The sequence below is a fragment of the Mustelus asterias genome, chromosome 2, assembly GCF_964213995.1.
Source record: "Mustelus asterias chromosome 2, sMusAst1.hap1.1, whole genome shotgun sequence".
Classification (NCBI taxonomy): domain Eukaryota; kingdom Metazoa; phylum Chordata; class Chondrichthyes; order Carcharhiniformes; family Triakidae; genus Mustelus; species Mustelus asterias.
Genome location: NC_135802.1, coordinates 158,844,526 through 158,859,478, shown reverse-complemented (window position 1 = coordinate 158,859,478; position 14,953 = coordinate 158,844,526). Strand labels below are relative to the sequence as shown.

The 14,953-nt window shown below is 45.3% G+C and overlaps 1 protein-coding gene across 1 annotated transcript in view; it reads right to left on the bottom strand.

Moving 5' to 3' along the window:
• Positions 1-7,466: 7,466 nt before the first annotated feature.
• Positions 7,467-14,953, bottom strand: part of limd1a (LIM domains containing 1a) — a 77,095-nt gene continuing 69,608 nt past the window's right edge. Inside the window, exons 7-8 of the mRNA XM_078199715.1 lie at positions 14,324-14,392; positions 7,467-10,984 (exon numbers count right to left, since the gene is read on the bottom strand). Of these exons, the coding sequence (XP_078055841.1) occupies positions 10,850-10,984; positions 14,324-14,392 (204 nt within the window). The 3' untranslated portion in view covers positions 7,467-10,849. The remainder of the gene's footprint in view (positions 10,985-14,323; positions 14,393-14,953) is intronic.

Genomic DNA, 14,953 nt, shown 5'->3' with positions numbered 1-14,953 from the left:
TGCAGATGACACGAAGATGGCTGGACTTGCGGATAGCGATGAGCATTGTCGGGCAATACAGCAGGATATAGATAGGCAGGAAAATTGGGCAGAGAGGTGGCAGATGGAATTTAATCCGGATAAATGTGAAGTGATGCATTTTGCAAGAAATAATGTAGGGAGGAGTTATACGATAAATGGCAGAGCCATCAAGAGTATAGAAACACAGAGGGACCTAGGTGTGCAAGTCCACAAATCCTTGAAGGTGGCAACACAGGTGGAGAAGGTGGTGAAGAAGGCATATGGTATGCTTGCCTTTATAGGACGGGGTATAGAGTATAAAAGCTGGAGTCTGATGATGCAGCTGTATAGAACGCTGGTTAGGCCACATTTGGAGTACTGCGTCCAGTTCTGGTCGTCGCCTACCAGAAGGACGTGGAGGCGTTAGAGAGAGTGCAGGTTTACCAGGATGTTGCCTGGTATGGAGGGTCTTAGCTATGAGGAGAGATTGGGTAAACTGGGGTTGTTCTCCCTGGAAAGACGGAGAATGAGGGGAGATCTAATAGAGGTGTACAAGATTATGAAGGGGATAGATAGGGTGAACGGTGGGAAGCTTTTTCCCAGATCAGAAGTGACGATCACGAGGGGTCACGGGCTCAAGGTGAGAGGGACGAAGTATAACTCAGATATTAGAGGGATGTTTTCTACACAGAGGGTGGTGGGGGCCTGGAATGCGCTGCCAAGTAGGGTGGTGGAGGCAGGCACGCTGACATCGTTTAAGACTTACCTGGATAGTCACATGAGCAGCCTGGGAATGGAGGGATACAAACGATTGGTCTAGTTAGACCAAGGAGCGACACAGGCTTGGAGGGCCGAAGGGCCTGTTTCCTGTGCTGTACTGTTCTTTGTTCTTTGTTCTTTATATGCCCTCTTTGTGAACAGAATTCCCACTCACCTGAGGAAGGGGCTTAAGGCTCCGAAAGCTTGTGGCTTTTGCTACCAAATAAACCTGTTGGACTTTAACCTGGTGTTGTTAAACTTCTTCCTGTGTTTACCCTAGTCCAACGCCGGCATCTCCACACCCTGAGGGACAGGCAGCAGGAGGGGATCAGTTGTTGTATTCCCATCAGTTCAATCAGGGCCCAACTTCCTCACTGAAAGTCAGCTTCATATTCAATCTGCTCATGGTGTGGAGATGCCAATGTCTTTGATTTGATTTATTATTGTCACATGTATTATTATACAGTGAAAAGTATTGTTTCTTGCACGCTATACAGACAAAGCATACTGTTCATAGAGAAGGAGAGGAGAGAACGCAGAATGTAGTGTTACAGTCATAGCTAGGGTGTAGAGAAAGATCAACTTAACATGAGGTAAGTCCATTCAAAAGTCTGACAGCAGCAGGGAAGAAGCTGTTCTCGAGTTTTGGCTAGAATGCCAATTTCTCCATTCTCACATGCAGTGGGTGAGATCGGAGAATCCCGCCCATCGTCTCCCCAAAGAAGTAGCCATCTTTTGCTTTCGCTGAACCTGAAGACTATTTCCCAGATGGTTCCACCTTAACCTGGTTATGGTAATTGTTTGCGGGATTCAGCTCATAGAGTCACTTAATATTGGATGGTGTTTGGGACAAAGGGTGTCTCAGATAGATAGTCGGGGACCAAGGGATAGTTTCATGTGAAATTGTGTGGGTATAGACATTAGTATACTTACATGTCATACGTGGGCGGCACGGTGGCACAGTGGTTAGCACTGCTGCCTCACAGCGCCAGGGACCCGGGTTCAATTCCCGATTTGGGTCACTGTCTGTGCGGAGTCTGCATGTTCTCCCCGTGTCTGCGTGGGTTTCCTCCAGGTGCTCTGATTTCCTCCCAGTCTGAAAGACGTGCTGGTTAGGGTGCATTGGCCATGCTAAATTCTCCCTCACTGCACTCTCTTGTTTCCTTCTCTATGAACAGTATGCATTGTCTGTACAGTGCTCAAGAAACAATACTTTTCACTGTATGCTAATACATGTGACAATAATAAATCAAATCAAACCCGAACAGGCACCAGAGTGTGGCGACTAGGGGATTTTCACAGTAACTTCATTGCTGTGTTAATGTAAGTCTACTTGTGACTAATAAATAAACTGTAAAAAAAAATTGTATTATATTCTTTGTCGTGTGTGTCTTTATTTTTCTTTTAAGTTAATAAATATTCTTTATTAATTGTTCACACAATGACTGGCCTGTTCCTCACTGGGTTGGATGACATTCCTCACGTAATACTAAAGAAAACACATCACTGCAAACCGATATTGCAAATCATCCTTCCGGGCCTTGGGGCACCGTCACATGCAACATCAGTGGGATTTTGTAACAAAAGAGAGTGAAAGGTGAGGTGATTTTGGGGGGGGGGGGGGGGGGGGGGGCGGTTGGGGAGGCTGTTCCTTGCTGCTGCAAGGCATTCTGAAAACTTTGGGAAGACATGTGGTTCAGTGCGCACATCATCTCTCTCGGAGAGAGGTGTAGAGAAAAGACCAATGACAGTTCACTCTGGGTGGATGGGGCGAAGTCTGGGTCTAATCTCTGCCACTGTGACAGCAGCGCCAGGTATAGAAGCTGCCATCCTGGAAGATGGAAACCCGACAACATTCCAGAAAGAAAGTAAAAGTTTTGATGTGATTACAACAACAACTTGCATTTATAGAGCACCTTTAACATAAACAAAATCCCAATGCACTTCACAGGAGCGACATAAAGCAAAGTACGACACCAAGTCACATAAGGAGACATTCAGTAAGATGTCCAAAAGCTGTCAAAAAAGGTTGATTTTCAGGAGTGTCTGAAAGGCGGAAGGCGCGGTAGAGAGGGACAGAGAATTCCTGAGCTTGGAGCCTCGGCAGCTCCAATGGTGGATTGATTCAAATCATGAATTAAAGGAGCACAGATATCTCAGAGGCTGGAGGAGGTTAAGTTTTGGTTTATTTATTAGTGTCATAAGTAGTCTTACATTAACACTGCAATGAAGTTACTGTGAAAATCCCTGAGTCCCCACACTCCGGTGCCTGTTCGGGTACACTGAAGGAGAATTTAGCATGGCCAATGCACCTAACCAGCACGTCTTTCGGACTGTGGGAGGAAACCGGAGCACCCGGAGGAAACCCATGCAGACACGGGGAGAATGTGTGGAGTCTGCACGGTCACCCAAGCCGGAAATCAAACCCGGGTCCCTGGAGCTGTGAGACAGCAGTGCTAACCAACTGTGTCACCCTACAGAGATTGGAAGAGATGAGGCTACAGAAGGATTTGAAAACAACGATGGGAATTTTAAAACCATTACATTGCTTGACTGAGAACCAGCATAGGTCAGAGAGCACTGGGGGTGATAGGGGAACAGTACCCGGTGTGAGTTCGGACAGTGGCAGCAGAGTTTAGGATGAGCTCAAGTCTACACAGACCTGCCAGGAGTTCATTCGAATCGGCAAGTGTAGAGGTTACAAAGGAATGGTTAAGTGTTTCAGCAGCTGAGGTAGGGACAGAATTAGGTGATGTTACAAAGGTGGAAACGGGGGGTCTTAGTGAAGCCAAATACCAACATCTAGAAAATAAAACCTGCAAAGGCAAATCAAAGGAATGGACTAGAGGCAAAAATGGCAAATTCTTTGGCTTTGTGATTGGTAGCAGAGGGAAATGGTAAGGAAGATATGACTGATTACTCACTCTCAAAGATGGATCACTAGAAATGATTTGCTAACCAACTCAAGGCAAACAGCAGAAATCTGACAGCTCTACATCTGACAGTTAAATATGTAAGTGGTCATTTCAAGTTAAGTATTTTGCTATAGTGCTTGTTAGTAATGGAGTGGTTTAAACTCTCAAATGTATTTGCTTAAACAAGCTCGAATAAACCAATAAAATAAAGGCATCAAATGGTGATTGGGGCAACGTGGTAAAGAGATGCCAAACCATGAAATGACAAGTTGCTCAACATTTCCACCAATGTTAAACCATGGCTGAACTCGGCGCCCGAAGGCTCTGCCTCGCCCCTGTCCTTCCGTTTCTTTGGACATGATAGTCATTTTAAGGGCTAATCTTCACAATGCGTTCTAATCACCAAACCTGGACAGTGTGTCGAACGTCCAATGCTTTGAGAAAGAGACCATTCGCTTTCCCCCGATCACACTCCATACAGTATATTTGTGACAGATACACCCAGCATTTTGTGTGTGGACACTTCCATATTTGATTTGATTTGATTCATTATTGTCACATGTATTAATATACAGTGAAAAGTATTGTTTCTTGCGGGCTTTTCAAAGCATACCATTCATAGAGAAGGAAAGGAGAGAGTACAGAATGTAGTGTTATAGTCATAGCCAGCGTGTAGAGAAAGATCAACTTAATACGAGGTAGATCCATTCAAAAGTCTGACAGCAGCAGGGAAGAAGCTGTTCTTGAGTCGGTTGGTACATGACCTCAGACTTTTGTATCTTTTTCCCAATTGAAGACGGTGGAAGAGAGAATGCCTGGGGAGTGTGGGGTCCTTAATTATGCTGGCTGTTTTTCCGAGGCAGCGGGAAGTGTCGACAGAGTCAATGGATGGGGGGCTGGTTTGCGTGATGGATTGGGCTACATTCATGATCTTTTGTCGTTCCTTGCGGTCTTGGGCAGAGCAGGATCCATACCAAGCTGTGATACAACCAGAAAGAATGCTTTCTATGGTGCATCTGTAAAAGTTGATGAGAGTCGTAGCTGACATGCCAAATTTCCTTAGTCTTCTGAGAATGTAGAGGTGTGGGTGGGCTTTCTTAACCATAGTGTCGGCATGGGGGGGGGACCAGGACAGGTTGTTAGTGATTTGGACACCTAAAAACCTGAAGCTTTAGTCATTAAGCAGAATCCACATGGACGGGGGGGGGGAAACATCATGACCCCACAATCCTTACAAAAAGAGGCAACCGTACAAGATGAAGATTATTTAGAACATAGAAAGCCACAGCACAAACAGGCCCTTCGGCCCACAAGTTGCGCCGATCATATCCCTACCTCTAGGCCTATCTATAGCCCTCAATCCCATTAAATCCCATGTACTCATCCAGAAGTCTCTTAAAAGACCCCAACGAGTTTGCCTCCACCACCACCGACGTCAGCCGATTCCACTCACCCACCACCCTCTGAGTGAAAAACTTACCCCTGACATCTCCTCTGTACCTACCCCCCATAAATAATTCATTAAAAGATGTGTTAGGCTGGTATGGTGATCATATCCTCAGAACCATCTCTTCCTCGATTTAAAGTTTAAAGCTCTCTCTCCTTCCCTAGTTATGCAGTTTACAAGATCATTGCTCGCAGCATGGTTCAGATGTAGGCCATCCCAACAGTACAGCCCCCACTTTCTTCAGTACTGATGCCAATGCCCCACAAACTGAAACTCACCTGCCACACCAGTCTTTCAGCCACATATTCATTTCTCTAATTTAATGTTGCCTATCCCAATTTGCACGTGGCTCAGGTAATCATCAAGAGATTATAATCGTGTGTGTTCTGTTGTTTAATTTAGTGTCTAGCTCCTGTAAATGTCTGTGCAGGAACTGCTTCCTCATTCTACCCATGTCGTTGGTACATACATGGTCCACAACAGTGGGATCCTCCTTGTAACGCCCTCACCCCCCCCCCCCCCCCCCACACACCCCGCCCCATCCCCACCAACTGCAAAAGCTCCTTTCCAGCCCAGAGCAGATGTCCCGAACTTTGGCATGGGGCAGGCAACAGAGCAATTTGGACTCTGGCTCCTTGTTACAGAGAACATTGTCAATCCCTTTCACTATACTGTCACTTACTACCCACCCCTACCTTCTTATACAGTCAGTCCGCCCCCAACCCCCACACCCTCCACCCCACTGAATAATTTCTTGTACCACTGCACCACCCTTCATTCCCCACTCTCATACCCAAACCAGCTGGAAGAGTCTCAAACCTGTCAGACAATTGCAGTGACTGACACTTCTGCACTCCTGCCCTCTGGGTCCCTTTACCTGCGTCAGCAGCAGTCACACCCTCCTGTCCCTCACCACTTTCCAAACTGGAAGATTATATCCGAAGGTTTGTGACCGCCTCCTGAAACAAAGCTTCCAGGTAAAACTCTCCCTCCCTGATGCGACGCAGTGTCCGCAGCTCAAACTCCAGCTCAGTGACTCTGAGCCGAAGCTCCTCAAGCCACAGACTCTTACTGCGGACATGCTTGCCCTGGATAACACCAGTATCCATGAGCACACTCATATTGCAGGCATGACATATCACCTGTCCTGCCATACTTATGGTCTTTAATTACTTTATTATTTTATTCAGTTATTTATTTGAGATATTAATTAATCTCATAACAAAGTGCAGGACAAATTTCAACCTTCGGAAAATAGATCTTGACCACTTACTGGATATTCACCAACAGCTGGCCACCTCCCCTGTAGAAAAGCAGAAACCAATTCCCACAGGGTGAAGAAGTTAGAGAAGCAAAGGAGTAGCGCCCTCCCCTCCTCACTGAACTCCCTCTTCTCACCAAACTTCCACACTCTGACCAAAGCCACACTCAGTGCTGCTCACACAGAGAGTGTCTGAATTTCAATTCAATGCTGTGACCCATGTATAAATCAGAAAACAGTTAGTTCATTTTCCTTCCATGATTATTTCCAGAAGTTAAACTTCTTACATTTAAGTTGTTGAAACAATACGATGCTTAAAGCATATGGGAAATGACATATGGAAAAAGACACTCTGGTGCATCCAGTCTGCCTCACTCAAATGCAATGCCTTGTGAAGCACAATATATTGACTTCTCCGGTTCTGATGTGGAGATGCCGGCGTTGGACTGGGGTAAACACAGTAAGAAGTTTAACAACACCAGGTTAAAGTCCAACAGGTAACCTGTTGGACTTTAACCTGGTGTTGTTAAACTTCTTACTGTGTTCTCCGGTTCACCCAGGATGCTTTATCAACCAGGGTCGGTGAATAAACAGATTGAAAAACAAGGTTAATTTGGGAGAAAGGTGTGCGGGTAAATTCCTCTCCGATCCCCAGAGGCAACTGAAAACTAGTCCAGGGGATCACTCTGGTCCTAGTGAGTTCCATGCATTACAAGGTGATTGCTTCTCCACCCCTACTTTGCAGCCGGCGTCTGAACACAGGGCCTCCGATCCTGTGTTCGAACAACCTCCACTGTTCAGTCTGAGCAGCTGCTTACCAAACATTCTTCAATAACTTGAAAGCTCGTGTTGTGTTGTCCAGATTTTCCACTTCTGTGTCATTACAGATTGAAGAAAAAACTGTTCCAAAATTTATCTTTTAAAAGCTTAAATCAGAAAATACTTCAGAAAGCCCAAAAGATCTTCATCCAAGCCTTTGAGCCGATTTCATTTATCCTCAATATAATTTGTGCTGTAATATTTATATATTTAATGTAACCTTCATTTAAATTACTAGTAAGCAAATGGAATACACACACGCACAGATTTTTATTGCAGTTTATCCTTGCCATTTATTGTAAATCCTAAAACCAGGGAATTATTAGGAAACAAGTCAGGGATATTGTAAATTTGACTCAAACACTCTGCTGGCCAAATTTAGAAAATCATTTCTAACTCCACTGGGATTGTTGTGACTTGCACAATCCCTAGAGTTGTCAACTGTGATTAAATGTACTCCCGGAGGTTTCATCACATGACTTGCACCCCCCTATCCCCACCTCCAGCCCCACATTCCAGCCATTAGTCGGCCAACACATCCATCCCATAATGCACTGCCTTCCAACACCAATTGGAAACCAAAAAGATTTATTACCCAATTGGATAATGCTTGATTATAAACCAAACAACCTTCCCCACACCCTCTTTCAATCTTTTTATATCTGGTAGAAAGAAACTTTTAAAGAAAATGACAAAAAAAGAACAATCCTTTTTTAACGCCCCGATTATTTTTTTCCAGGGTCGCACACAGCAATGTCTTGGAGATTGGGCTTCAACTCCTGGAGACTCCAGGCCAATCGTAGAGGGTTGGTAACCCTAACAATCACTCCTCCTGGTCACAACATTCACTGTTTAGTGCTGCAGTTCTATGTCCACTGGAATAATCTCTCACAGAAACCTTCTCGTAGAGACACCTTTGTCCCATATCTATTTGAATTCAGGTCCTGGAGTTCCAGCCTAGCCCCGGTTGTGAATGTCTTCCTAAATATTATAACACCAACCCCCAACCAGGAAAACCATTACATTTAGTGCCATGAATATTTAAACAATGTTATAGTTTCTTTATTTACTTAGGTCTCATTGTTCATATGCAGTTTTGCCTGATCGATTACCTGATACTGTGTCCCACAAGTTCAATATTTTGCTGTGGTTCCATCGAATATGAATGTCTCCGCCATGAAGAACTTGTCTTTTAAACCCAGCAACTGATAAGGATCTGGGAGACCATCAATGATTTCAAAAGGAAACCGGATGTGCACTGGAGGGAAATAAACTTGCAGGGGCTATGAGGAAGAATCATAGAATCCTACAGTGCAGAAGGAGCCCATTGAATCTGCACCGACCACAATCCCACCCAGGCCCTATCCCCATAACCCATGCATTTACCCTAGCTAGTCCCCCTGACACGAAGAGGCAATTCAGCATGGCCAATCCACCTAACCTGCACATCTTTGGACTGTGGGAGGAAACCGGAGCACCCGGAGGAAACCCACGCAAACTTGGACAGAAGGTACAAACTCCACACAGTCACCCAAGGCCGGAATTGAACCCGGGTCCCTGGCGCTGTGAGGCAGAGGTGCTAACCACTGTGCCACCCCATCACGAGCTTTCGGAGCGCTGCTCCTTCATCAGGTGAGTCACTCACTTCACCCGATGAAGGAGCAGTGCTCCAAAAGCTTGTGATTCCAAATAAACCTGTTGGACTTTAACCTGTTATTGTGAGACTTCTTACTGTATAGATACAAGGAAGATGTTTCCGAGAGCACAATTTTCTCATTCTTGTACACAACCAGAAGAGAAGGTAAAAATCTGAAGTCAGACATTCTTTTGGAAGGGACTGGGGGCAGATTAGCTTTAGTTTGTTGATTCAATTGAGATATATGTGAAAATAAAATTAAAGTACGTTCCAACATGGTTTCTTAATTAAGAATTTTTTTGTGATTTATAATGAAATTTGTTTACTTTATTTCAGATTATGTGTCAGTTTATTTTACATGATGGAACATTAAAACACAAATTATGATAAACCTTTCTCATTGAGAACCATGGACAATCATAAACTAATTCTTGCAGAGGGCTGTCATGGTCACAATGGGCCGAATGGTCTCCTTCGGTGCTGCAACTGTTCTGTGATTCCAGAAGAGGCACATTCTCGAGTTTGTCCCAACACTTAAAAAGTTCTCCTAAGACCAAAACGGTCATATTTTTATTTAAAATCAGCTACAATGTGAGTTATTATGCTATATGCACAGTTACAGTCTTAAAGGAATCCACAGAAATTTCCAGGGGAAGGTGGGAGGAAACCGGGAGTCAGATTTTAAAGTTTGGACTCCATATGGGATGGCACGGCGGCACAATGGTTAGCACTGCTGACTCACAACGCCAGGGACCCGGGTTCGTTTCCCGGCTTGGGTCACTGCGTGGAGTTTGCACGTTCTCCCCGTGTCTGCCTGGGTTTCCTCCGGGTGCTCCAGTTTCCTCCCGCAGTCCAAAGGTGTGCAGGGTAGGTGGATTGACCATGCTAAATTGCTCCGCAGTGTTAGGGGGGGGGACTAGCAAGGGTAAAATACATGGGGTTACGGGTACAGGTGGGATTGTGGTCAGTGCAGACTCGATGGGCCGAATGGCCTCCTTCTGCACTGTAGGGATTCTATGATTTCAACATTGGGGCACAAAAAAATCAGGAAAGCTGATTGACAATTTTTTTGTGACAAATACATTTGCCTGGCAAACAACCTTAGTCAAAGAGCAGAAAACAGCAGTGTGGACAACTGCGGATCCTTGGAGCAGATCCATTTCCCTAACTGGGTTACACATCACCAATGTGCCAACCAACCATGCCTTTTTAAAAATTATTTCGTAGGACATGGGTATCAGAGGCAAGACCAGGATTTATTGCCCATCCCTAACTGCCCTTGAACTGAGTGCCTCACTCAGCCATTTCAGAGGGCAGTTTAAGAATCGACCACATTGCTGTGGCTCTGGAGTCACATGTAGTCCAGACCAGGTAAGGACGGCAGATTTCCTTCCCCAAAGGACGTTAGTGAACCAGGTGGGGTTGTTACGACTGTTGCCCCATGAAACCAAGTTTCAATTCCAGATTTTTAATTAATTCAATTAAATTCCACCAGCTGCCGTGTTGGAGTTTGAACCCGCGTCTCCAGAGCTCTCGTCTGGGTCTCTGGATAACTAGCCCAGTGACAATACCACGAATGCACCACCATCTCCCCATAAATCATGTTAATGCTGCACCAGAGCATTCTACATAGACCCTTTCCTGTTCCGGGAATCTAATTACATGACAAATCCTGTTTCAATACATGATACCTCTTTTTAAAAAAAATGTGCATCCTTTATAACATTCATGTAAAGCTAACTTCAATACAATTTGGTGTCTACATTTTAGTAACACTGAAGTTCCATAAAACGGGGGTTCTCAGACCAGACTCTTCTGTCTCTTTTTTTAATGTTGTAACTTATCAAAGTGTATTTGGAGCGATTTTGCTTATTGAAAACCGGTGTCCTCTTCTCATTTATTCCTCTTCAGTGGGTAAGAACGTCACTGCCATTCCGAGTGATCACACTTAGGAGTTTCAATGCTTCAGTGTCAGTCTAAGCAGACTTGCATTGAGCCTCTTATTGCCGGCTCTAGTATTTGGATTGGTAGACGGAGCCAGGGATCCCGCTGTCAATGTGTTGCAGGTGGCAAGCGTGGCAGAGCAAGTGTCCATCCAGTGGGTAGCAACGGTGATCCTCTTCATCATTCAGCTCCATGCCACAGTCCTAGAAACGAGGGGGGGACATGAGCACAAGGTTAGACTGTGGGGGAAGAAACAGTGGAGCAGGTAGGAAATTCATGTGGGGAGGGGGCCAACTGAACCGTTCATGTATTAGAACAAAATGGATTGCTGGGGGAAATAATTCAACAGTCATAGAAATCATAGAATCCCTACAGTGCAGAAGGAGGCCATTCGGCCCATCGAGTCTGCACCGACCACAATCCCACCCAGGCCCTCCCCCCACATATTTTACCCGCTAATCCCTCTAACATACGTACCTCAGGACTTTAAGGGGCAATTCTTTTTAACCTGGCCAATCAACCTGACCCGCACATCTTTGGACTGTGGGAGGAAACCGGAGCACCCGGAGGAAACCCACGCAGACACGAGGAGAATGTGCAAACTCCACACAGACAGTGACCCGAGCCGGGAATCGAACCCGGGACCCTGGAGCTGTGAAGCAGCAGTGCTAACCACTGTGCTACCGTGCCGCAGTCAATGGCACTGATGATGCGCCCAGTTCTGCAGAGAAAATGCCTCTGTTCTCAGCTCCCCTGATGTGGAGATGCCGGCGTTGGACTGGGGTGAACACAGTAAGAAGTTTAACAACACCAGGTTAAAGTCCAACAGGTTTATTTGGTAGCAAAAGCCACACAAGCTTTCGGAGCTCTAAGCCCCTTCTTCAGGTGAGTGGGAATTCTGTTCACAAACAGAGCTTATAAAGACACAGACTCAACCTCAGCTCCCCTGCCAGGCCGTCTCAGGGTCACTGAATCATTTTAAGACAGAGGTGGATAGATTGTTGACTAACAAGGGAGTTAAAGGGTCTGTGAGCGGGCAGGAAAGTAGCAATTGTCCAGCCCTATCAGAATGTTATACTTTTCAATGAGATCCCCTCTCTTTCGGGGTGGCACAGTGGTTAGCACTGCTGCCTCACAGCTCCAGGGATCTGAGTTCAATTCCAACCTCGGGTCACTGTCTATGCAGAATCTGCACATTCTCCCCATGTCTGTGTGGGTTTCCTCCGGGTGCCTCCCTCACTCCAAAGATATGTAGGTTAGGTTGATTGGCTATGCTAAATTGCCCCTTAGTGTCCCAAGATGTGTAGGTTAGAGGGATTAATAGGGTAAATATGTGGGGGTTATGGGGTAAGGGCCTGGGTGGGATTGTTGTCGGTGCAGACTCGATGGGCCAAATGGCCTTCTTCTGCACAGTAGGGTTTCTATGATTTCTGTGAAACTGCACTGAACACAAGCCCAATCTCTCCTCATGTGGCAATCCTGCCATCCCAGGAATCAGCCTGGTGAACCTTCGCTGGCAAGTATATCCTTTCTTAGGTAAGGAGTCCAAAACTGCACAGTACTCCAGGTGTGGTCTCACCAAGGCCCTGTACGGCTGCAGTAAGACATCCTTGCTCCTGTACTCAAATCCTCTTGCAATGATGTTAACATACTATTTGCCTTCCTGACTGCGCCTGCATGCTTGCTTTCACTGACTGATGCACAATGACACTCAGGTCCCTTTGTACATCAACATTCCCCAATCTATCACCATTTAAAAAATACTCTGCCATTCTGATTTTCCTATCAAAGTGGATAACTTCACATTTATTCATGATATACTGCATCCCACTCACTCAACTCATCTAAATCACCTTGAAACCTTTTTACTTGCTCCTCACTACTTACAACTGCACTTGGCTTTGTGTCGTCAGCAAGCTTGGGAAATATGATATTTGGTTCCCTCATCCAAATCATTGACACAAGATTGTGAATAGCTGGGGCCCAAGCACTTGTCCCTGTGGTACCCCACTAGCCTTACACTCTGAAAGACCCATTTATCCCTACTCTCTTGTTTTCTGTCTGCTAACCAATTCTCAATCCATGCCCATATATTACCACCCCCGTGCTTTAATTTTGCACACTAACCTCTGATGTGGAACTTTATCAAAAGCTTTCTGAAAATCAAAATATTACAACATCTACTGGTTCACCCTTATCTATTCGACTAGTTACGTCCTCAAAAAACTCCAGGAGGTTTCATAAACCTATGTTGACTTTATCTAATTCTGTTGATATTTTCTAAGTGCCCTGTTATTGTATTCTTTATAATAGACTCCAGCATTTTCTCTGCTACTGTTGCTGGGCTAACCAGTCTGTAATTCCCTGTTTTTTCCCTCCCTCCTTTTCTTAAATAGCGGGGTTACATTTTCCATCCTCCAATCTGCCAGGACCGTTCCAGAGTCTGCACTGGTTTGACAAAGAACACTGAGTATTACTGAAAAAAAAGGCACGTCGAAGCTTTCCGCCTTGCACCCATCAGAACAATTTGCGAGAAAACAGCAATTTATAATGTCTGAGAAGAGGGTGCAGATTGGTTGGTAAGTGGACTCTGATTGGTAGAGGTGTTGTATGGAGAATGCACCAGTTGATGCTGACTGACAGTTAACTGCCATGCATTGTTTGAAATTTAAACCAGGCAGCTTGACCCTGATTGATCAAGACATTGCCCTGAGGAATGAGTGGCAAATGGTTGTCACTTATTTACTTTATCTGAAAAAGGCTCAATGTGTCTATATGCTCTTTCTGTCTGTGAAGAGCAGGGCCCTATTTTCCTGGCTGACAGCAGGCATCTATGTGATGTGAAGCTCATCAAACTTGGTCCACTACCTCCTCAAAGGGTACGAGACACCCCTGTTCTCTGGAATACTCAATAGGTTTCAGGTAGGGGGGGGGGGGGGCAGCCATGATCTAACTGGATGCTAGAGTGGACTCGAAGGGCTGAATGGTCTCCTCCTGTTCCCATGTTCCAAACATACATGCCAGCAACCTAATTCCCATGGACGTTGATGGGATTTGGGATCCAAACAATTCACTTGCTGCAATTGGTGGGAGAAAGGCTGCTTCCTTTAGCGTGAGATTGCGGAATTGTGGAACTCAGCCCCTGGTTTTTACCCACTTCCTACTTCCATCGATTAGGATGAGGGAACGCAGAAAACGTGGCCCAGCGCTTTCTCTCAACTGGTTCCTCAGCTGATCGGAGCATTTGGACTAGAGTAATCAAATCCTTGCATCAAATCGTGAGGAAGGATTGGGATTGGACGGAGATGGTTTGCAATGGGAGCTGATGGCAGTAACAACATTCAGATTCAAATCCCCGGAATCACACGGACACATAACTCACAAAGAAATGGCAGAAAGACTGGGCTGTGCTTTATGCAAGCACTGCTAGCTTCAAATACCTTTATGTTAAACCTGTTCTTCCTAGGCTAGGATCTGTTAATATTAGATTTACAGTTAAATTAATCCTCCAGTTACCCGCCACTTTAAATTGCTGAACATACCTCACACTGATAGCATTCCACATGGTAATCTTTATCCATGGAAACAACACGGATTGTTTCGTCAGAGCCCTGTGGATACAGAAGGATCGATGTTAAACATCTGCAAACAATTATTTCCTCTTCTATAAACTTCTTATATCACACAGCAAATCCGGCCAGTAAGGAGGCATTGGGAATCAGCTTCTAGGCAGCGCTCTGTGACAGGATGCCCAGTCCTCTCTCCTGGAGCTCACATCCCGGGGAAAGTGGAAGCACAAGAAAAGCAGGAGGCCATTCAGTGTTCCAACATGCAATGAAATCATGGCTGATCTGTGACCCAACGCCATATAATTTAACTTTGCCCCATATCCTGAATCCCCTTTAGTTAACATCAGTCTACCAATCTCAGGTTTAAAATAAGCTATTGAAACAGCATCAATTGGGCAGGCGATGGCCTCGTGGTCTTATCGCCAGACGATTAATCTAGAAACTCAGCTAATGCTCCGGGGACCCGGGTTCGAATCCCGCCACGGCAGATGGTGAAATTTGAATTAAATAAAAGCAGTATCTGGAATTAAGAATCGAATGATGACCACGAAACCATTGTCGATTGTCGGAAAAACCCGTCTGGTTCACTAATGTCCTTTAGGG